Source organism: Fringilla coelebs, assembly GCF_963513975.1.
Source record: "Fringilla coelebs genome assembly, contig: SCAFFOLD_38, whole genome shotgun sequence".
In the NCBI taxonomy this organism is placed as follows: Eukaryota; Metazoa; Chordata; class Aves; order Passeriformes; family Fringillidae; genus Fringilla; species Fringilla coelebs.
In genome coordinates, this window is record NW_028167583.1 from 1,447,303 (window position 1) to 1,471,311 (window position 24,009).

At 53.1% G+C, this 24,009-nt stretch overlaps 1 protein-coding gene, 1 long non-coding RNA gene and 1 pseudogene across 3 annotated transcripts in view; 1 reads left to right on the top strand and 2 right to left on the bottom strand.

Moving 5' to 3' along the window:
• The window catches only part of LOC311165771, a 276,507-nt gene that overhangs the window by 81,145 nt on the left and 171,353 nt on the right, over positions 1-24,009 (top strand). The gene's annotated exons all lie outside the window — the stretch shown is intronic.
• LOC311165738 (uncharacterized protein) lies at positions 3-2,288 on the bottom strand (the record flags this gene model as incomplete). Its single annotated transcript, XM_084227251.1, has 3 exons — positions 2,227-2,288; positions 1,145-2,072; positions 3-69 (listed from the first exon to the last, which is right to left on the bottom strand). Exons 1-3 carry the CDS (start codon positions 2,246-2,248, stop codon positions 3-5), a joined length of 1,017 nt encoding a protein of 338 aa, XP_084083377.1. The 5' UTR covers positions 2,249-2,288.
• Positions 17,146-18,077, bottom strand: LOC311165763 (olfactory receptor 14J1-like; annotated as a pseudogene). Its single transcript has one exon. The product of its transcript is annotated as an olfactory receptor 14J1-like (transcript).

The window sequence follows — 24,009 nt, forward strand, 5'->3', positions numbered from 1 at the left end:
AATCAGAGCGCTTGTTGCTGATGTCTCATCAGTGTGCAGGAGCGGAATTTGAGGAGGGGGGAGGTGACCCTGGGGATGGGGATGGGGCATGCGGGGGCAGCTGGGGCCGTCCTGGTGGCACTGGGGGTGCTGGGAGGCGGAAGGTAGGGGAATATACTAAACACAAAGCCAAACACCACTATAATTTCTCATACATTTTATCCAAACAATTAAACTTTAATAATATCCTTAAGTACTCTAAAAATATTAAAATTATTTTAATTTAACTGTGGGTGAGTGGTCTTATTTGGATATTGGTTTTCGAATTGTTTGGGTTAGATTATTCAGAAAATGGGATTTTTAAGGAATTCATTCAGATGAGAAGGCAGCACTCTGCAAACAGAACTGACTGAAAATAAAAAGGACAGAAATCAGTAACTCTCAAAGTTTGATGTGCTATCAAATACATCCCACCCAGCCAGCCCCACACAATCCCCATCCCACTGCTCCAAATTGGGATCCCCCTTCTCCCAATCCCCTCCCAACCCCATCTCACCCTGGCAGCTGTGGAATGGAGTGAGTTTGGCCTGGGATTGAGTATTTTTGAGGAGGGAACAAGCAATTTGAGCTGCTATGGCACCTTGATAGGCTAAAATTCAGTTGTTTACAGCGAGATTTGAGTGGTTTTGAGGTGACAGATCCATCCCTCTTGGCTTTTGGAGTGCAAAGAGATGGAGTGGATGGCCCAAAATCCTCCCAGAAGCCAAAAATTTTCCAGAATTGCTGCAGCTGAGTTCATGGTGTCCAGGGAGGTGGCAGCTGCCGGTGCCGGGGACAAATGAGACGGTGCTTGGTGTCAGAAAGCTCCAGAATCCATTTCTGATTTGGCAGTTTTTAAGGGATGAAGATGAGGCACAAGAAAATTAAGGCCAAACTAAAAGGAGAAGCAGCCAGGTGTGTTCCCAGCATGGATCACAGGGAATGTGGGGCACCAGGGCTCTGCCCAAAGTGCCTCCTCCAGTGGGGGATGGAGCTGGAGCAGCGCACGAAGCTCTTCCCACACTCGAGGCACTTGCAGGGCTTCCCCTACTGGTGCCTCCGTTGGTGTCTGGTCAAGTGAGTGCGCTGTGAGAAGCTCTTCCCACACTGGGGACACTCATAGGGCCTCTCCCCAGTGTGGATGCGCTGGTGGGTGACAAGGGTGGAGTTCTCCCTGAATCCCTTCCCGCAGTCGGGGCATTGGAAGGGCCTCTCCTCTGTGTGAATCTGATAGTGCCTGAGGAGACTGGAGCTGGTCTTAAACCCCTTCCCGCATTTATCACACTCGTAGGGCCTCTCCCCAGTGTGGATCTTTTGGTGCTTGGTCAGGTTGGAGCTCTGGCTAAAGCACTTCCCACACTCCCCACACTCGTGGGGCCGTTCCCCAGTGTGGGTCCTTTGGTGCTGGATCAGGGTGGAGCTCTGGCTAAAGCACTTCCCACACTCCCCACACTCATAGGGCCGTTCCCCAGTGTGGGTCCTTTTGTGCTGGATCAGGGCGGAGCTGTGGCTGAAGCTCATCCCACACTCCTCACACTTGTGGGGCCTCTCCCCAGTGTGGATGCGCCGGTGCCTGACAAGGTGGGAGCTGTGCCTGAAGCCCTGCCCGCAGTCGGGGCAGCGGAAGGGCCTCTCCTCTGTGTGCGTGCGCTGGTGCTGCAGGAGACTCGAGCTGGTCTGAAACCTCTTCCTGCACTGATCACACTCATAGGGCCGTTCCCCCGTGTGGGTCCTCTGGTGCACAATCAGCTGGGAGCTCCACCTGAAGCTCTTCCCACACTCCACACACGTGTGGGGCTTCTTCCTATCATGGAGCTGCTCATGGAGCACCAGCTCCAAGCTCTGGTTCGATCTCCGGCCGCCTTCCCGGCCCAGGCTGGGTCTTTCCCCCTCAGATCCCCGTGATCTGCGTTTGCAGCCCCTCCTCGTGCGGGATCTCCGGGGCTTTTCCTCCCTGTTGGGTTCCTGCGCTGTGGAGCCGCTCAAAACGGCCTCTTCCACCAGGTTCTGCTGTGGGGATTTGTCCTCCCTGCTCTCCATGCTCAGCTCCTGCTCTGGGGGAGGAAGGACAAGGACAGGATGGGATTTGCCTCTGTGCCACAGGCAAAGGGAAGGAGATCCCCCCAGGGCTGTCCTGCAGCCGGGGGCTGTGCTGGGCTGGGAGACAGAGCAGCACAGAGGGGAACGGGGCACTGACTTCCTCCTCACCTGTCTCAGTCTCCCGGGGCATCTTCCTCTTCCTCACAGCCTCCCAGGGGTTGGGAATGGGAAAACCTGGTTTGGAGAAAACAAGGGATGAGCACGTTGACTTTGAAGGTCTCTCTGCCCGACTCCACCTCTACCAGTCAGCGGCCATCTGGGCTCCAGAAAAACCTCCCGAACACCAAGATTCTGCCCTGAAAAAGATTCCCAGGAGTTCCCCATCCCTGGTCCCTCCCCTCTGGTGTTTGGGGGGTTCCCCCCTGTCCCAGCTGCTGGGGGTCACCATTGGATTGGGGGTCCCTCTTCTCCTCGGTGCCTGTGCTCTCCAGGCTGCTGGCAGTCCCAGCAATCCCAAAAGCTCCCCCCTCTTTGCTCTCCCCATTTCGGGATGCCAGGGCTGTTTGGGCTCCCAGGGTCCCTTTTCCCCTCATTCTCTGCCCTGGGCTGCAGGAGCTTGTGTTGGTTTGGAAAGACAGGTGCCTGCTAAAGGAGACACGAGCCTCCCCTGAAATGGAGAATGCAAACCCTCCCCACCCCTCTGAATTGCTATGAAGTTTAAATTAAGGGGCTCTCAGGCAAAAAATAGGGGAGCAGGAAATAACAGTTCTTTAATAGGGGAGGGAAAAAAATAAAAGGATAAAATAAAACAATGCAATACACTAGAACAACACTGACAGAGTCAGAACTCAACCTGACACCCTGTGGGTCAGGGTGTTGGTGCAAGTCCAGTTGGAAAAGGGGCTGCAGTCCTCCTGGAGTGTCAGGCGTGGTTCTGTTGGAGCAGGGGGGTCCTGTAAGAAAGGGGTGTATTCTTCCTCCGCAGATCCGTGGAAGTAGAAGCAGCTGCTGTTCCTCTGGGAAGTCCAGTGGAGAAAGAGCTGTCTGACATGTCAGAATGTTGCAGGTTATATCTGCATGGCACTGCTTGGCTCCTCCCTCTGGGCGGAGCATCTCACAATGGGATGGTATAGTTCTTATCAGTCATGTGGTGACATTCAATAGCCCCTTATCAGCAGATGTTCCCTGCTGAGGGACCTTGATTATGATCACTCAGGAAGAGAGATAAGGAGAATTGCCCACTTGACACCAGACAACTGCCATACAGATGGCAATAGAATACATCTTGTTTTGCAATCTGGTACAGACACTGAGAGGTCTCATGGAAGCAAGGAGCCATTGTGACGCTGTGAGTTCCCATGGAAGCAAGGGACTAGTGTAAAACATCCCGGCCTTGTGGAACCAAGGGACCCTTATGATCCTGGGGAACCCAATCAAACCAAGGGGCTATTTTGAAACTCTGACCTCATGGAACAAATGGGCCATTGTGGCATTGTGCAGTCCCATGGAAACAAGGAAACCGTTTTGATACTGCAAGGTCTCATGGAAGCAAGGGGCCATTGTGCCACTGTGGGGCCAAAGAGACCATTGTTACATCACTGGGTCTCCTGGAAACAAAGATCTGTTGTGATCCTGCAGGGCCTCATGGAACCAAGGGGCAATTGTGATGCTGCAGGGCCCCAAGGATCCAAGAACATGGAACAAGTCTGGCTGGCTGGGCCTCCTGGGAGCTGCCTGACTGGTCCAGCTGACCTTGGCATGTTGAGGGTCACTTCTCATCACCCCCTGAAACCCTGGAGTCCTGTGCTTTCCTTCCTGTGGGAAAGAACTGTCTTCCTCCTCCAGGGGTTCATGGCAGAAATTGGGATTCCTCCTCCAAAAGATGATATCCATGGATTATTCCCATATGAAACCTGCCAGGACAGACAGCTCTGGCTGGCCTTGGCCTCTTGGGGGCTGCCTCTCATCTGCCCTCAAAAGAATGTGGGCTGTGCTTTTCTTCCCATGGAAAAAAATCATGTTTCAAGTCCAGGCATCCATGGCCAAAATTGAGAATGAGCCTCCAAAATTCCTTATATCCAAGGATACCTCTCAGAAAAAAAGCTGCCAGGATTGTCCAGGTTCCCTTGGATTCCTCATGGCCAGCTCTCATCTGCTTTCAAAATGCTGGGGTTCCACACTTTCCTTCCTATGGAAAAGAACTGTCGCTCCTGTCCAGATGCCCAGAGACAAAAGTGGGGTTTGGCCTCCCACGTTCTGTCTATCCAAGGATTCTTCCCTGACAACAGGTCTGGCTGGCTTTGACCTCCTTGGGGCTGCCTCTAATCAGCCTTTGAAACACTGGGGCTCTGCCCTTTTCTTCCTATGGAGAACTGTCATTCCAATCCAGGAACCCATTGCTGAAATGGAATTCCACCCCCAAAACTCCCCATATATCCAAAGGTTGCTTTCAGACAAAAGCTGCAAGGACAGACAGATCTGGCTTGCCTTGGCCTCTGGTGACTGCCTCTCATCTGCTGGGGTTCTTTGGTTTCCTTCCTGTAGAAAAGGACTGTCCGCCTTGTCCAGGTGCTTTGAGAAAACTTTGAAGGACTGAGTCTGATGCAAAGAGCACCAAAGCCCCAGAGGGTGATTACAGTCCTGGTGCTGTGTCTGTGCTGCTGAGCTGGGCCGGGCTCCTGGCCCAGAGGCAGTTCCTGGCAAGGGCAGCACTGCTGAGAGACAGCTCTGGCCAGGAGCAGCTCCTGTGCACAGCCCAGCAGGGCTGGGGCACTGCCAGGGCACCTCAGGGACGCCATCAGGGCACAGACAGAGCTCACAGGGGCTCAGCAGTGGCAGGGGCTGTGGCATGTCCCAGAGGGGGCTGTGTCACAGCAGCACCTGTGTGGCTGTGTCATAGAGGCACAGAGCAGCTGTGATGTCAGCAAGGGGCTGTGTGACAGCACAGAGTGGGCTGTGTGAGGTCACTGATTTGGTTATGACTTCACAGAGTTTGTTGTGTGAGGACATTGAGCAGCTGCAGCATCACAAAGGAGATTCTGTGACATCACAGAACAGGCTGTTATGTCAAACTATGTGCTGTGACATTACAGAGTGGCAGTATGACATCACAGAGAGGGTTTTTGTGACATAACAGAGGGGGTTGTGACATCACACAGCTGCCTCTGACATCACTAAGGGGAGTGTGAGGCCAGAGAGCAGGTCCTGTTACCATAGAGGGTGGCCCTGTGAAATTAGAGGGTGGATTGTAACATGAGTGGGTGCTGAGTAACATCAAACAGCAGGCTGTGACATCACATAACAGACAGTGATATCACATGGTGACTTTGTGACATCACAGAGTCTTCTGTGACATCACATTGCAGGTGTATGACTGACATTCCAGGGTGAAATCCCAGAGTTGGCTGTGTGACATCACAAGGGTGCTGTGTGAGGTCTCGCAGTAGGCTGTGACATCACAGGAGGCTCTGTAACATCACAAGGGCAATGTGATATCACAGGGAGCTGTGTGATGTCACAGAGATGGCTGTGTGACATCATTGGGGTAGTGTGACATCACAGAGGCTGTGTGAGGTCACTGGGGAGGTCACTCTGCCCTGTCCCCCCTCACAGTTCCCCCCAGAGCAGTCCAACCCTGCTCGTGCACAGCAGGGTCCCCTGTCCCCCCGGATCCCCCCGCCCCTTGCGCCGCAGCCTCCCCCAGAGGATGTTCCACGAGATCGACCCCAGAGCCAGACACGGGGACAGAGGGCCGGGGCCCTGGGGGATGGGACAGGGGGACAGGGACCCCTCGGCAGCGTCCCCGTGTCCCCCAGGGCCAGACCCTGGGCCAGGGCTCATTCACTCTGTTAGGAACGAGGCCTTGAGAGCACTGAAAAAATCCCCAGCAAGGGATCAGCAAAAACCAGATTTAATAGTAAGGGACAGCAGCACAAAGTTCCTTGGCAAGAGTCACTCTGCTCCTGACTGGACACTTCAAGCACACCAGGGAAACAAAGCAGCAACAAAACCAAACAGAATCTAGGCAATCAAACCAGAAAAGAACCAAGAACTGTCCCTGTGTGTGTGTGTGAGACACAAGGACTGTGAGGGCAAGGATAAAAGAAACCCAGCCCAAAAGGTTAACAGAGCTAAAACTTAATAGGACTTAACCTTGACTGATACCTTAAAATTCACAATTTACCAATAGAACGGCACGTAACAGTATTTAACCTAACTTAAAATCTATGCCTTTGCAATTTAACAGAATCATAACATTTAACAGTATTTAACTCCGCTTATAACATATATTAAACAACTTAGCAAAAGATATCTCTTAACAGCCTTTAACTTCATTTAGACCTTGTGATTTAACCTTACCTTGAGGCCTGACTGATTCAGCTATCCAAGGCACTCAAACCCCTCAGAGAGCAGCATTTCTGCCACATTTCCCCAGCACAGGCACTCCTGTGTGCACACAGACACAAAGAGTCAGTGCAAGGCACCTGTGAGGAATTCCCCTGAGGGCAGGGAATGCTCACTGCTGATGCTTTGGCATCTCCCCAGCAGGTGAAGGGCTGAGCCTGGAGGAGTGGGGGGATCGGCCCAGGCTCTGTGGTTGTTTGGGATCCCCGAGTGCAGCAAACGGGAGAGTTCCCGGCTGGGAGAGGCCCCACTCAGAGGGAGTCGCTGGCCCAGGAGAGCTCCAAGGGCTCCTTTTGGAGCGCTGTTTGCAGGGCCCCACGAGAGGGGCTTCAGTCCCAACAATGGCTCATCCTGGCCACACTTGGCATCAGCAGCTTTCTTTGGCAGTGTGAGAACAGGGATGTTGTGCCACTGAGGGAACAGAAACAGCTCCCAGGGCTGTTCCTAAAGGAGCCAGGAGCTGTCTGGGCAGCAGCAGTGCCTGGAGCAGACAGTGTTTGTGATGAGCTGCAGAGGAGCTGAGCCCAGGGGCTGTTGGCCAAGGCTGAGGCCCAAGGAGCATTTCTCAGCTGGCAGGGCGGCCTGAGAAGGGGAGGGGGGAATGCAGCAGCACAGGGCCATGGAACCAAAGGACCCTTGTGACACTGTGGGGCCCTGTGAGACCAAGGGACCCTTGTGACACTGTGGGGCCTCATGGAATCATGGAGAGCACTGTGGCATTGCTGGGCCTCATGGAACCAAGGTGTGATGCTGTGTGACTCCATGGAATGTAGGGATCACTGTGACACTGAGAGGCTCCATCTAACCAAGGGTCCATTGTGACTCTGAGGGGCCTCATGGAACCATGGAGACCATTGTGACACTGTGAGATATAATGGAAACAAGGGGCTGTTGTGACACTGTGAGACCCCATGGAGCCAAAGGTGGGGCAAAGCCTCAGGGAACCATGGAGACACCATAAGGACACTTCAAAGCCTCTGGGAACCAAGGGGCCATTATGATACAGAGGGGACTCATGGGATCATGGAGACCATTGTGACACAATGAGTCCCTATGGAATAAGCAAAGCATTGTGACACTGTGAGGCCTCATGGAACCAGTGAGACCATTGTGACCCTGGGGGTGCCCACAGAACCAAGAGGACCATTGTGATATTGTGGGGCCTGGTGAAACCAAGAGGCCTTTGTGACACTGCAGGGCTGCATGGAACCAAAGGTCCATTGTGACATTGCAGGGCCTCATGTCATCAAGGCTCCATTGTGACACTGGGCAACCAATAAAGACCATTGTGACACTGCAGGGCTGCATGGAACCAAAGCTGCAGGGTGACACAGAGTGGCCTCCTGTCATCAGTGGTCCATTGTGACACTGTGGAGCCAAAGGAGACCATTGTGACACAGCAAACCCCCAGGGTCCAAAGGTCCATTGTGACATTGCAGGGCTCATGATATAGAGGCATCACATAGCATTGTGGGGCCTGTGGAACCATGGAGACCATTGTGACACTGCAAGGCCTCATGGAATCCTTGGGATCATTGTGACACTGAGGGGCCCCATGGAATCAAGGGATCATTGTGAAAATATGGGGCCCCATAAAACCAAGGGAACACAGAACAGGTCTGGCTAGTTTGGGTCCCATGGACTGCCTGACTGGTCCAGCTGACCTTGGCATGTTGAGGGTCTCTTCTCAGCTGCTGCTGGAACACTGGGGCTCTGTGCTTTCCTTCCTATGGAAAAGAACTGTCCTTCTGCTCCAGGCACCCATGTCCAGAATTGGGATTTCATCTCCAAATTCCCTTATATCCAGGGATTGTTCCCATAGGAAAATTGCCGGGACAAGTCTGGCTGGCAATGGTTTCAAGCAGGTAAGGTCTCATCCATCCCCAAAACACTGGGGAAGGCTCCATGCTTTCCTTTCTATGGGAAAGAATTCTTCTTCTTGTCCAGGTGCCCATGGCCAAAATTGGAATTTCACCTCCAGCATTGCCTGTTGTGACAGACTGGAGGAGATTGTTGGCTCTAAACATTTCATGTGTGGGGGAGGAAGGGGCAGGTCCAGCCTTGCCCTGTCCTGGAACCCCAGCACTGCCCTGCCCTGGAACCTCAATCCCCCCAGAGCCTCTATCCCAGCCCAGCAGTGCCTGCCAGTCCCTGGCACAGCACAGGCAATGCTCCACAGCCACCTCTGGAGCCCCCAGCCCAGCTCCTGAGGGACCAAATGAGCCCAAGTCCCACCTGGGGGAAGGGCCCAGGAAGACCAAGGGGTATTTAATGCCTACCATGAGGCAAACACACATCTTAACCCTACCTCCTCTTTGAATTTCCATCTGAACATCTCTAAAATTCAGGAGGTGGTAGCTGTATGTGCTTTTTTTTTTTATTTTTGTCTTTCTCTCTTTCTGCGTCGTCTGATATCCTCCTAATGCAAATTTTGGTTAACTTAAAAGTGAAAAGGCTAAAAGTTTGTGAAGTTGAATTGGCCAAGTTAATGTTTTGAGAGGTGTTTCCTGTTGATTGGATATTGTATTAAACCTTTTGCCAAGTTCCTCTAGTTTTCTCAAGTTGCTAGTAAAGGCCGTTTGGTTGTTTTGAGCTCCTGAGAATCTCTTGTCAGTATTTCTCTAGTACATCCAACTAAGAGTACACAAACAATTGTAATTTTTTTTGAATGTCTCCTTGAGAGGGTTGTTTTTGGGGGATGGGAGTCAGGGTTTTTCTGTCCTGCTTGGCACAGCCCAGGCAGAGATTTCCCAGCCACATTCCACACTCCATTTCCCAGCTGGAGCCACTGGTGCCTCTGAATTGTGCTGCCCCAGCCCCAGGGATGCTCTCCTTGTCTGCCCATTCCCCCATGGGCTCTGGGCAGGGATGGCCTCAGTGGGGGCTGCTGACATCCTCAGCAACTTGGAGGCTGCTGCTGAATTTCACTGCTCCAGAGGCTTGTTCAGCCTTCAGCTCTTCAGTGCAGGAATTCAGTGCCCCAGGGGTCATTAACATTCAGAACATCTTAATAAACCAAGCCTCTGGGTTAAATTTGATTGAAGTTTCAAAAAACTATGTAGTTAATTCAACAGATTTCAGAAGTATATTCAAACTCAATATATTACACTTAAAAGACAATGAGAAAAAATTTCTTAGGTCCTGTTGAGGTTTGTTTTTCCTGTTAATACATGGAAATGTGCAATCTCCAATTGACACTGAATCCAAGTACCTCCTCATGCAATTGGAAGAGAGATGAAAATCAAGACTCTTCATGGCTGACAATCAATCAGACTCTGTCCCTACCCCCACCCCACCATTTCCCCCATCCAAACCCTGGCACTCAGAGCAGCCTTGTGCAAATCTGAGCTGCCTCCAGCCCAGGCTGCACCTGCAGCTTTCAGCTCCTTGGCTCCAACTCCCACCTGATTTCCCTGCAGAAGGAGCTGCCTGAGACACAGAGGGATGTTCATTTATTGTCAGCCAACAGAGCCAAGGGAAGGCACAGCTCCATCAAACGCAAAAGTCATTCTTCTCCCTGGCTCTGCCTTGAACCTGATCCCCACAGTCTGTCCTGTTTCCTTCATCCCTCCTTTGCCAGAGACTTTCTGGGACAAGGGAGCTCTGCTCTGGCTATGGAGGGAGGTCCAAGGGCAGCCACTGGAGTGGGAACCACAACTCATCAGGTTTGTGTTTTTGGAACCAGGAACTGGTGAGACTCAGAGGCACAGAAAGGTTTCTCTTCATGGCACACATAAAAAAATGTGAAGATGATAAAATTTAATAAACATCAAAACCCTTCCCTCAGCTCCTTCTGACATCCCAGCAACATCTGACATATCCACCACCCACAAGGGATTGCCATACACGAAGGATTTTAGACAAAGACATAAGAACGGGTTTTGTAAAAGATAAAACTACAACTAAGATTCTGTCAAAGGAGGTATTTAAACTTCTGACAGATTGGGCAGAACTCCCGGAAGCTCAAAGCATTAATCCAGTCAAGGGAGACAAATTGGAAGGACCAGAGAACAGCTGCAGGAGGAAGTCTGGGAGCAAAGGGAAGGACAAAGATCCAGCTGCTCTAAATGAAGTGACGTCCTTAGACATGGCCATTGAAATAAAAGAGCTGAAAACACAAGAAGGAAGATGTCATGAAATAATAGACTGACTGTTGGTGGCAAAGGGAGAGGGAAAGATCAGTATTTTTTCTCTATCCATCAGCAGTAGATTCCAGTATATCCAGGAAATTCCTGTTCCTGGTGGGAAAACTTTTCTATCTCTCAAAAGTACTCAAGTCACCCAGGTAAAAAATATTTGCTTGGGTATTATGAAAGGAACAGTATTGAAACCTGTGCCCCTTTCCAGGCAGACATCAGTTGTGTGCCCATGAACAGGCAGTGCCACTTGTGCCCTGAGGTGTCCAGCTGGGATTGGAACTCTCTGAGAGCACCTGAGGGAGAGCAGAGCACCTTGCAAGCTGCAGGTCCCTGACAGCCACGCAGGGCTCCTGTCCCATCAACATCTGCTCTGCTCCAGCCTGGAACAGGGCCCAGCATGGTGCCGGGATCATCAGAGAGTTGATGTGTGTGCTGGAATTCAATGCCCTCCCCACCCCGCAGCAGCCCTGCATTTCCCTGCTCCAGCCTTGGTCTCCAGCACGGCCATGGAGGCTCTTTGGGCTCTGGACTGTTCCTGCAGCCCCCAAGGGCAGCTGAGCTCTGCCTTTGGCACACTCAGCCCTGCCCAGCGCAGACCATGCTCACCAATTCCCTGTCTGTGCCTGGCCTTGCTGTCAGCCCCAGCAGCGGCTGCGTGGCCCCTTTGTGGCCCTGTGCTGGCCCAGCCATGGTGGCACAGCCCCTGTGCAGGCCCAGCCCAGGCCAGGAGCATTGCGGCTGGGAAGGGCCCCTGTGCCGTGGTGCCCACAGCAGCCTTGGGGCTCTGTGCCCCATGGCCTCCCTGCTGGGCAGCCTCTGCCAGCTCCTGCAGAGCCCGTGGCACCTGTGGGCCTGCACAGACAGCCCTGCCCTGGGCTCTGCCGGCCTCTGGGCCAGCAGAGAGGCAGCCAGGGCTGGCCATGGCTGGGAACAGGCCCTGAGCCCCACAGGAGGATGGAGCTGAGCCACGGCCAAACTCAGCCCAGGGCAAAGCTGGGCTCAGCAGCCAGGGCTGCCAAGGGCAGGGGACAGAGGCTGGCACTGATAAATGTCCTGGGCCCCCTCCCTGCTCTGTCCATGACCCCAGGGCACAGAGCAGCCTCCTCTCTGGGACACTTGCCTGTTTTCAGTGCCTTGCACAGGCGCTGGCCCTGCCCCACAAGGCCTGGCCTGAGTCTTGCCCCTGCACGCTCAGCCAGGCTGAGATGGACACTGATGGTGTCTGTGCCAGGCTGTCTGAGCCCAGCCCAGCTCCCTGCAAGCTCTGCCAGCTGCCCTGAGCTCTGGGCAGCACCAAGGGCCTCTGGCCAGCCCAGCCCAGGCACCTCTGGCCCCACAGCTCTGCTCAGGCCAGGCTGCTCTGGGCACTGGCCCCATGGCCTCAGCCCCTGGCAAGGGCACAGCAGCAGCTGCAGCTGCCACAGGACTCAGCCCCAACCATGGGGGAAGGCGCTTGGCCAAGGCACAAGGAGGCTCCCTGGGTGCCCTGCTCCCCTCTGGCTAAGGTGCTGAGAGCTCTGCAGCCCCTGCTGCCATCCCATCTGCTCAGGGCAGCACAAGAGCCCTGGCCTTGGGGCCCTCCAGAGCTGTTCCTGCTCCAGGCCCAAGGCCCATGCCAAAGCTGGGGCAGCCACAGAGCTGTGCTCATTTCTGTTCCTTGCTGCTCTGATGGGGATGGATCCTCAGCCAGTTGGAGGTTGCTGATGAATTTTATTACTCCAGAGGCCTCTTCTTTTCTGAGCTCTTCAGTGGAGGAAATCTGTGAGAAAAGCACATAAATATTCATTCAAAATACCTGGACAATAAAAGCCCCTGGGAAGAATGTAACTTTTCCATTATTTTGTGGTTAATTAGACAGATTTCAGAAGTGTCTTCAAAATGAATATATTTTATGTAAAACAATGCAGAGAGACCTTTTTTGTCTTCATTAGTTTACCTGTTTATAGATTGATATCAGCAATCCCCAGTTGATAATGATCCCCTGCACCTTCCAATGCAGTCTGGATATGAAAATCAAGACCATGCATGGCTGACAATCAATAACACTTTGTCCCCACTGTGTCCCCACCATTTCCCACATCCAACCCCTTGCACTCCTATGGATCAGGAATGGTGTGGCCAGCAGGACCAGGGCAGTGATTCTTCCCCTGTGCTCGGCACTGGTTGGGCAGCACCTCAAGTGCTGTGTCCAGTTCTGGCTCCCGAATTTAGGAAGCTCATGGAGGGGCTGGAGCATGTCCAGAGAAGGGCAACAAGGCTGGTGAGGGGTCTGGAGCTCAAGTCCTGTGAGGAGCAGCTGAGGGAGCTGGGGCTGTTTATCCTGGACATGGGGAGGCTCAGGGGAGACCTCATCACTCTCTACAACTCCCTGACAGGAGGGTGCAGCCAGCTGGGGGTCAGGCTCTTTACCCAGGGAACTGGACAGGACAAGAGGACACAGCCTTCAGCTGCACCAGGGGATGTTTAGGCTGGGCATTAGGAGATATTCTTCACACAAAGTGTGATTGGGCATTGGAATGGGCTGTCCAGGAAGGTGGGTGAGTCACCATCCCTGGAAGTGTTTAAGGAAACATGGATGTGGCACTCAGTGCCATGGCCTGGGTGACAAGGAGGTGTTGAGTCCCAGGCTGGACTTGATGCTCTCCAAGGTCTTTTGCAGCCTGGTTGATTCTCTGATGATTGTGACACTGCAGGGCCCTGGGGAAGCATAGGGCCATTGTGACACTGCAGGGCCTGGTGGCACGAAGAGGACCATGGTGACACTGTGTACGACATGGCAGCACAGAGCCAAGGGGCCATTGTGACACTGTGGGGCTGAATGGAAGCAAGGAGTGCATGGTGACAGTCTGGGTCCTGGTGAATGCACAGAGGCCACTGTGACACTGTGAGGCCTTGTGGAACCAAGGGGCCATTGTGCCACTGTGGAACCAAGGAAAGCCTTGGGAGAGCCTGGGGACAATGGAATCAAGGGGCCATTGCAAGGGCTTGGGAACTGACGGAACAATTTTGACACTGTGGTGCTCTGGAACCCCAGTGCCCCCAGAGCCTCTATTCCAGCCCTGCAGTGTCTGCCAGTCTGTGGAGTGGAACAGCACACTCCACAGCCACTTCTGGAGCCCCAGCCCAGCTCCTGAGTGACCAAATGACCCCAGGTCCAACTTGGGGTAAGGGGCCTGGAACACCAAGGGTTATTTGAGGCTGACCACAAGGCAAGCACATATCTTGACCCTGCCTCCTCTTGGAATTTCTATCTGAACACCACTGGATTCCAGGAGTTGGTAGTTGTGTGTACGCCTCTCTAAATCATTCTTGTCTTTCTTTCTGTGTCTTTTATTTCTGTCCTCTTGCAATTTTCGATTAACCTAAAATAGACAGAATTAGAGTTTGTGAAGTGGAATGGGCAAGGTTAATGCTTTGAGAAGCGGTTTTTGTTGATTGAATGTCGTATAAAACCCTTTGCCAAAGTTTCTCTGGATTTCTAAAGTTGCTGGTAAAGGCTGTTTTGTTGTTTTCAGCTCCTGAGAATCTCTTGATTGTATTTCTCCAGTGCATCCAACTCAGAGTATACAAATAATTGTAATTCCTTTTAGATGTCTCCTTGATAGAATTGTTTGGGGCATGGGAGTCAGGGCTCTCCGTCCTGCTTGGCACAGCCCAGGCAGGGCTTTCCCAGCCACATTCCACACTCTATTTCCCAGCTGGAGCCACTGGTGCCTCTGAGTTGTGCTGTCCCAGCCCCAGGGACGCTCTCCTTGTCTGCCCATTCCCCCATGGGCTCGGGGCAGGGATGGCCTCAGTGGGGGCTGCTGACATCCTCAGCAAATGTGGTGTCCCATGGAACCAAGGGTGCCTGGTGACACTTCAGGATCTTGTGTCACCAGGGCTCCACTGTGACACTGCAGCACCAAGGAATTAATTGTGGCACTCTGAGGCCTCATGGAGCCAAGAGGCCACTGTGACCCTGCAGGGCCTTGTGGAACCATGCAGAGCATTGTGACAGAGCAGGACCTGGTGTCATGATGGCACCATTGTGACACTGCTGGGCCCCATGGAACCCAAGGGCCAGTGCTGCTCCTCAGGGACTCATGGAATGAAGGAAACATGTTTGACACCATGGTGGGACCAAGAGGCCATTGTGACACTGTGGAACCAAGGAGAGCATTGCTGCACTGCCAGACCTCATGGAACCAAGGATCTATTGTGACCCTGCAGGGACTTGGGGCACCAAGGATCCATTGTGACACAGCGGGGAACAAGGATCCCAGGGACTCTGTGACACCAAGGGGTCCCCTGGAACCAAAGGGACATTGTGACACTGGGAGGCCTCATGGAATCATGGAGACAATTGTGACACTCTGGAGCCTGATGGAACCACACTGACACCAAGCTGACTGGGAGTGTTGATCTGCTGGAGGGTAGGAGAGCTCTTCACAGGGCCCTGGACAGGCTGGATCCAGGACACAAATCCAACAAGGTGAGGTTGAAAAAGTCCAAGTTCCAGGTCCTGCACTATGGCCACAACAACCCCTGCAGCACTACAGGCTGGGGACAGAGTGGCTGGACAGCAGGCAGGCAGAAAGGGACCTGTAGGGACTGATGGACAGCAGGCCTGGACATGAGGCAGCAGTGTGCCCAGGTGGCCAAGAAGGCCAATGGATCAGGAATGGTGTGGCCAGCAGGAGCAGGGCAGTGATTCTTCCCCTGTGCTTGGCACTGGCTGGGCAGCACCTGGAGTGCTGTTTGCAGTTCTGAGGCCCCCAACTTAGGAAGGACAGGGAGTGGCGGGAGCATGTCCAGAGAAGGGCAACAAGGCTGGTGAGGGGTCTGGAACACAAGTGCTGTAAGGAGTAGCTGAGGGGGCTGGAGTTGTTTATCCTGGAGAAGAGGAGGCTCAGGGGAGAAAAGGCGGTGTCAGGGCACAGGTCAGACTTGATGAACTCCAAGGTCTTTTCCAACCTTGCTGATTTTGTGATTCTCTGGAACCACCCTTGGAGCAGTTGAGGATGAGCCCTGGGCCTCCTCTTGAGAAGCTCAAGCAGCCCAGGTCCCTCAGCTTCTCCTGCCAGGCCCAAAGCCCATCCTGTCAGTCCTGCAGAGCCTCTGCAACTCCTCCTCATTGCCCAGAACAGGGAGCCCCAGGGCCAGACACAGCAGCCCCCCTGACATGTAGTGCCTGTGGCAAGGGAGCAGCATGAGGCACCGCAGGAGCCTGCAGACAATTCCTGCAGCACTTGTAGGATGATCCTGCTGCCCAAGGGACGTTTCAATGGTGCCAAGTCAGAAACTGCAATGGGGAGTGGGGCCAGAGAGGAAAGGGCAAACAGGGATGGGCTGTTTGCTGGGAAAGGAACAGAGCTGGACAGAAGAAAGAAATTTGTAGCAGGAAGTGTAAAGCAAGCAGCGGTGAAGCAAAGGAAATGCTCAGGGCAGTTTGGAGGTGGCTGCCAGGCAGTCCTGGCTCTGAGCAACAGCATCTGCAGTGGGACAGGAAACTCCCAGCTGATGGGAACAAACTTTCTGGCTGAATGCAGAGGCCAGGAAAAAACTGAGTGGTTTCCCTGCCATTCTCCAGCCCTTGCTGGCCCCAGGGGCTGATGGCATTTGTGCTCCCTCAGGTTCCTGTCCCCACATAAACAGCATGGGGGGTGCTCCCCCCTGCTCTGTGCAATGCAAACAGGGGCTCCTGAGCCAGTGCTGCCGTGTCTGTGCCTGCAAGGATGGGGCACCTGTGTGAGCTGGGGGAGAGGCCAGGGCTGCAGAGGGGGGATGTTATGGCAGCTCCATGAGGACGCTCTGGGACACTGCCCTGGGCTGTCCAGTGCACTGGGGATGGATTAGCCCCTGCTCTGCTGCTCCTTCCCGTCTCTCCCAGGGCCCTTGCACAGCACCAGCCATGCTGTTTGCCCCCAGCCTGCCCACGGCCAGCCTGGTGCCACTCACGGGGGTTTTCTGTGTTGAGCATTGGCCTGGGCGTGTTATTGAGAGATTCTGGCCAAGGAGACTGGAGCCCCCAGGGCCTGGCCTGAGGCGTCAGCACTGCCCCAGCAGTGCCCATGGCCTGTCCCTGCTGCAGCCCTGGCACTGCCACCCCAGGACTGTACCAGGCTCTGAGAGCACTCAAGCCCTGCAGCAACACCAGGGCCACCAGGGCAGCAGGGCAGGGCCACGGGAGCAGCACTGGCAACACCAAGTGCTGGTGCTGATGGGCACAGCTCCAGGGCACACTGATCTGCCCCCAGCTCTGCACACAGACATTGCTGCTGCAGCTCCAGAGAAGGCAACAAAAGGGCATCTCTGCAGAAAACTCTGCTGGGACATCCTTTAGTTCCTTTAAATCCAGCAAGATTGCAGCCCCTCATTGACACAGTCTGTGGCCACAGGGAATGTTGCGGGGGCAAAAGTGAGAAAGGGCAGAAACAATGCCTTTTTTTGATGGACAATATGACAAAAGTAAAACAAAGCAATAGGACCCACAAAATGAAACCAACAAGAAGTATCAAAGATGAGTTTTATTAGAAGTGATTTGCAGAAATTGGCCAGCAGTTTAATGCCTCTGAAAGCATCCAGTCATCAGTCTCCACACTGCAGCCTTGAGCTCCTGATTCCTCAGGCTGTAGATGAGGGGGTTCAGGACTGGAGGCACCACTGAGTACAGAACTGACAGCGCCACATCCAGGGATGGGGAGGACATAGAGGGGGGCTTCAGGTGAGCAAATGTGGCAGTGCTGATGAACAGGGAGACCACGGCCAGGTGAGGGAGGCAGGTGGAAAAGGCTTTGTGCCATCCCTGCTCAGAGGGGATCCTCAGCACGACCCTGAAGATCTGCACAAGGAGAAAACAATGAACACCAAATAACTGAGTCCTAAACCAACACTAACAGCAAGAAGCCCAAGTTCCCTGAGGTAGGATTTGGAGCAGGAGAGCTTGAGGATCTGTGGGATTTCACAGAAGAACTGTCCAGGGGCATTGCCATGGCACAGGGGCAGGGAAAATGTATTGGCCGTGTGCAGCAGTGAATAGAGAAAGGCACTGGCCCAGGCAGCTGCTGCCATGTGGGCACAAGCTCTTCTGCCCAGGAGGGTCCCGTAGTGCAGGGGTTTGCAGATGGACACGTAGCGGTCGTAGCACATGATGGTCAGGAGATAAAACTCTGCTGAGATGAACAAGAGAAAGAAAAAGAGCTGAGCAGCACATCCCATGTAGGAAATGATCCTGGTGTCCCAGAGGGAATTGTGCATGGCTTTGGGGACAGTGGTGCAGATGGAGCCTAGGTCACTGAGGGCCAGGTTGAGCAGGAAGAAGTACATGGGGGTGTGCCGGTGGTGGCTGCAGGCTATGGCGCTGATGATGAGGCTGTTGCCCAGGAGGGCAGCCAGGGAGATGCCCAGCAAGAGGCAGAAGTGCAGGAGCTGCAGCTGCCGCGTGTCTGCCAATGCCAGCAGGAGGAAGTGGCTGATGGAGCTGCTGTTGGACATTTGCTGGGGCTGCACATGAGGATCTGTAAAAAAAGTAATCATGGAATAGTTGGGTTTGGAGAGGACTCTAAATATCCCAGCACAGCCTGGCGGCACTTTCCCCGCACTGCCTGCCCACGGCTCTGCTGCCTGGAGCTGTCCCTGCCAGCAGCTGCTTCCCAGTGCCCAGGGCTGGGCCCTGCCAGTGCTGCCAGAGCCCAGCCCAGCCCTGGGGGCTCAGCTGTGCTCTTCAGACCCCTCCCAGTTCAGGTACTGCCCAGGGGCAGCTCCGGCTCTGCAGGCTCTGATGGCAATGTCAGAGCAACCCTGAGGAGGCTGGAAAATTACACTGATGCTGCCTCTAAGAGCAACCCTGTGTTGATTTCTGTCACTGGCTGGTATATTACCATCTGAGAGAATTTTCTTTCATTTTTCTCAGCCTGATCTGAGATATGAATATCTATGTGCAGATTCCCCTCCAGGCAACCCAGAGTAGTAGAATAAAAAAGCAGGATTTCCCTTTTTATGCAGCCCCTGCCTTGCTGTTCTCCCGGTATAATCTACTTGGAAATGTTCTGCAGTTAAATGTCATGCTGGGAACAGATCTGAACAATGCAGCATCCCAACCACACAAGGAGAACACTTCCAAGCCTTACCAGCTGTCTCTTCCCACCCAGATCTTGTCCCCCAGTGGTGGGAGCAGCTCCCAGGGCCGGCTGAGAGCTGTCCCTGGCAGGCAGCAGAGTCCCTGCCCCAGCACAGCGCCCTGGGCTGCAGAACCCTGCTCTGCAGGACAGCACTGGGCACCCCTGGCTGCTCTGCACAAGAGAGAATCAGAGAATGTACTCACAGAATCTGCAGGCATTGGGATGTTCCGGCTTTAGGAGATCGCTCCTGGAGCGGCAGCTGCATTGTCCTGCAGCCAGAGGTTCCTGCAGCCAAGGGCTAGCAGTGATTGTGCCCCAGGCACTTCTCAGCACCTTCCCAGCCCTGAATGATTGAAGCTCTCTGTGCCTCTGGGCTTTGCCCAGTGTAGCTGCAGGCAGTGCCCCAGCCCTGCTGAGCTGGGAGAAAAAATGCTCATCAAGAGAAATGTGCTTTTGAAGCTCTTCTTGGTTACCAGGAGCTGCCTCTGTGCCAGAAGCCTGGCCCAGCTCAGCAGCACAGACAAAGCACAAGGACTTTAATGAGCCTCTGGGGCTTTGTGCTCAGGCCCTGAACATCAGTCCCTGAGAGGGAGATGAAGAAACCTCTCCAGAACTCCAAATCAGAATCCAATTCCAAAGTTTCTTGGACTTTTAATGGGTCCCACTGAGGGACACAACTGAGAAAGTGTCCCCAGGCTCCAGGCAGAGCAGAGAACTGGAGGCAGTGATGACAGGTGGGGACAAAGAGAAGCCCAGTCTTGGTGCCCTGTGGCACAGCAGGGTCTGTGCCACCAAGGGCTGTGAGGAGACACCTTGTCCTGAGGCACTGGGGCCTCCTGGCACATCCCCAGCCAGGCTGGGCACTGTCAGTCCCTTCTCCTGCCCTCTGCACCCCCCCCTAGCCCACATCCCAGTGGCCTCAAGGATCTGCTGGAAGGAGTCCCTGGGGAGCCTTGCTCAGGAATGCCCCTGGGGGCTCTTCAATGCTCCCAGGGTTTTTCAAAGGACTTTAGGTTTGGCTTTTGCCTTGGAGTCTCTGACATGTTTGTTCAATCATGGCCTCCAATTATCTGCTGGAATTAGTCCCTGGAGAGGCTATGTCAGTAGCAACACTCAGTGGGGCTCATTAATGCTTCAAGGTACTTAGATCTTTTAAGGTACTTGGTGTTTCCCTTTTGATACAGATTCTGGGAGAGGTTTGTGCAATCATGGCACCAATTATCTGCTTTAAGGAGTCCCTTGAGAGCTTTGTATTGACACTCAGTGGGGCTCATTAATAATTTGAGATACTCAAAGTTTTTAAGGTACTTCGGAATTTCCTTCTCACACTGAGTTTTTTAGAGGTTTTTGTGCCACCCTGGCCTCCAATTCTCTCCTCCAAGGAGTCCATGAGGAGCTTGTGTTGGGGATGGACCTCAGTAGGACCCATTCATGCTTTGAGACACTTTGGGGTTTTCTTCTGACTTTGACGCCTGGAAAGGTTTGTGCAATCTCCTCTAAGGCCCTGCGGTTCAAGGGCTAGCTCCAAATGCACCTTAGGGCTCATTAGGATCAAGCAAGTCCTGACAAACCATGGCTCTGCCTTGATTTCCCTCTGCTCTAATGCAGTTCATCAGGAATGTTTCTGTAGTGGTTTTGGCTTCCTAATTTGAGATATCTTGGAGAATGCAGCAATTATTGTGGTGGGTTCAGTGTTGGGTAATTACTAGAATGTACTTATTCATTTCGTGCTTTGAGATAGGATTAGGGAAAAGGCAATGTAGACTCAAAACTTTAGAAGCGTATAAAGAAAAGTTTATTAATACTAACTAAAAGAAAGAGTGATAAGGATCAGAACAAATCTTTCAGAACGCTTCTCTTCTCCCTACAACCTTTTCTTTTTTACTGACAATGTAAAGAGACAAAACCTAGAATTTTCAGTCAGTTTACTATCTGCAGAATAGTCTTTCTTCAGTTCATTTAGGGAGAGGAGTCTCTTTCGTGCTATGAAGACTTCTCCATAGAAAGCAGCTCTTCTGTGGCTCTCAATTTTCACGAACAGCAGCCATCTGGAAAATCTGCACTTGTGAAATTCCTCAGATTTATTCACAGCATTTCCCAAAGCTGTGTTTATGGACTATGTCAACTTATGGGGTATTAGTTTAAAGATTAGCAAAGGTTTTCTTCATCTATTTCTGAAATCATCTTCATTTCTGAGAACAGAGGTCTCCTTCTCTCCCTGAGTGCACAGGCTCTCCTCATTCTTTTATTTTTCTCAATTCAAACTTCTCATGGGATCACAGCTACTTCAGCATTTGCTTACTTTAACATGGAGGCCTTTGCTGAAAAGTCATCTCCCCATACTTTTCAATGCTTTATAGGGAAAGAGAGTCTGATGTATCAATTACATCCTTCTCCATAGCGTTACAAGAGGATTTCAGCCCCAAGATCAAGGCATCTCTCCATCCCTCCCATTTGGGACTGAACTTCCTCTTCACTGACCTCGGTGTCTTCATGTTGCTCCTCTGTGTGCCTGCACTTTGTCCTTTTCTCTCACTCGAGGGAGGATGGAAGCACTGAAAGAGTTCATATCTCACCCAGGGCCTGCAGATGGTTCCGTGACCCCGGCCGGGCTCGGTCCTTGCGGCCGGAGCTGTTTTACGATGGAGGTTTCTGCAGCGGCTGCACTGGGGCTGTGTCAGGATGGGCCGTGCTGGGGGAGGGCCAGGATCTCAGCAGCCAGGCCAGAACACAGCAGCAGCACGGCCGGGGGCCGATGGCGTCTCCTCCCTATGCCGGGGGTTGTGGGCGAACCCCAAGGGTGGCAGAATCTTGTCCGAGCCAGCCCAGCCCGGGGCTGCTCCTGGGGCCTGGCAGATCCTGGCTCGGCCCAGGCTGGTGGTGGGGCAGGGCTCAGCAGTGCCCAGATGTTGGCAACTGCAGCCATGGCCCGGTCCGGCCTCGGCCCCGCAGCCTCCCCTGCCCTGCCCGGCAGCTGATGGGGCCTGGCGGGGTCCCTGGGAAGGGGCCCAGCCCCACCGCAGGAACCGCCCAGTCCGCCCCGGCTGAGATGGGGCCGGGTCAGCCTTGTTACCTCTTTGCCAGCCAGAAAGGAAAGAGACGCTCCCAGGCTTTCTCATCTTTAACATGTGTCTTCACAGGGGTGTGTAAAGTGTCCTTAGTGGTTGAACAGATTTTCAGATCTCAAAGCTAATTACTGATTGTTTTTTGTCAGACACGGAGGAAACTGCTAGCAGCTTCTCTTAGGACATCTCTTCCATGATGAAAAACCACCACAACAGCACAGAGCACAGAGCTCCTTTGTCCATATGTAGTGGTCAGGAGCCCAAGGCCCACAAACCCCTCCTTGGAAGATCTCTGGGCCCTCTTCAAGATGTTTTCAAATGAAAACATTCAGCTCAGAGTCTAAGAAAATCACCAGAGGAGGGGGCCAGCCTGATCTGTCTGTCCTGGCTACTTTTGTCTTGGAGCAATTCTTGGATATACACAATTTGGGAGGCCAAATTCTAATTTTTGCCATGGCCCTTGGACAAGAAAGCTGGTTCCTTTCAATAGGAATGAAGAAACAGAACACCAGTGTTTCAGGGACTGATGAGAGGTGACCACCAGAGGCCAAGGCCAGCCAGAGCTGGCAGGTTTTGTTCTGAGAGATACCCTTTGCATATAGGAAATTTTTTAGGGGTAATACTAATTTTGGCAATGGGCATCTGAAAAGAGGGACGCTTCTTTTCCATAGCAAGGAAAGCACAGAGCCCCAGTGCTCCACGAGCTGATGAGAGGCAGCCCTTGACATCCCAACATCAGCCAGACCTGTCAGGTGGCCCCTGGCAGGCCAAGCCAGCCAGACCTGTTCCATGTTCCCTTGGTTCCATGAGGCCCCAGAGTGTCCCAAAGGTCCCTTGCTTCCCTTAGGCCCTGAGGTGCCATAATGCCCCCTTGGTGACACCAGGCCCTGAAGGGTCACAATGGTCTCCATGGTTCCATCAGGCCCCACAGAGCCATAATGGTCTCTGGGTTCCATGAAGCCCCACTGTGTCACCATGGCCCCTTGGTTCCATGGGCTCCAGTGGTGCCACAATGATCCCCTTGGTTCCATGGGCTCCAGTGGTGCCACAATGATCCCCTTGGTTCCATGGGTTCCACTGGTGCCACAATGATCCCCTTGGTTCCATGAGGTCCCCACAGTGTCCCAGTTATCTCCATGGGAAGGAAAGAACCCAGCCCCAGTGTGGCAGGGGAAGCCACCAGAGGCCAAGGCCAGCCAGACTTGACTGTACTGGCAGATTTTGCCTGGGAGCAACCCTTGAATATACAGAATTTTAGAGGTGGAATCCCAATTTCAGACATGGACACACAGAGGAGAAGGATGGTTCTTTTCCATAGGAAGGAAAGCACAAAGCCCAAGTATTTTAAAGGGAGAAGATGAGAGGTGGCTCCTGGGAGGCCAAGACAGCCAGACTTGTTTGTTCTGGAAGCTTTAGTCATGGAGGAATCCCTGGATATAGGGAATTTTGGTGGAGGAATCTCGATTTTGACCACAGGCACTTTGAGAAGAAGGACATTCTTTTCCATAGGAAGGAAATCACTGAGCCCCAGCAGTTGAAAATCAGGTGAGAGGCAGCCCCCATGAGGCCAAGGGCAGCCACACCTTTCTGTCCTGGCTGCTCTCACTTGAGAGCAATCCTTGGATGTGCAGAGTTTCAGACCTGGAGTCCCATATTTTGGCCATGAGCACCTGGTCAAGATGGATGTGTTTTACCCATAAGAAAGAAAAGCATGAAATTCAAGTGTTCCAGAAAAAGATGTCACGTGGCCACTCTTAGGCCAAGCCAGCCAGACCTGTCTCTCCTGGGACCTTTTGTTCAGGGGCTGTCCTTGGCCATTGGGCATTTTGGCGGTGGAATCTCAGTTTTGGCCGTGGGTGCCTGGACAGGAAGAAGAGTTCTTTTCATGAGGAAGGAAAGCACAGAACCCCAGTGCTTCAGAGGCAGATGAGTGCCAGCCCTCAGGAAGCCAAGGCCAGCCAGACTTGTCAGTCCTGGCAGCTTTTGTCTGGGAGTTATCCTTGAATATAGGGAATGCTGGAGGCAGATGCCCAAACATGGCCATGGGTGCCTGGTCAAGATATTTTTTCCCCCTAAGAAAGAAAAGCACATGATCAAAGTTTTCATAGGCAGATGAGAGGTGGCCCCTGGGTTGCCAAGGGAGACAAATCTGTCTCTCCTGGCAGATTTCATCTTTTCATATAAGGAAATTTGGAGGAGGAATCCCAATTTTGGCCATGTGCCCCTGGAGGAGAAGGAGAG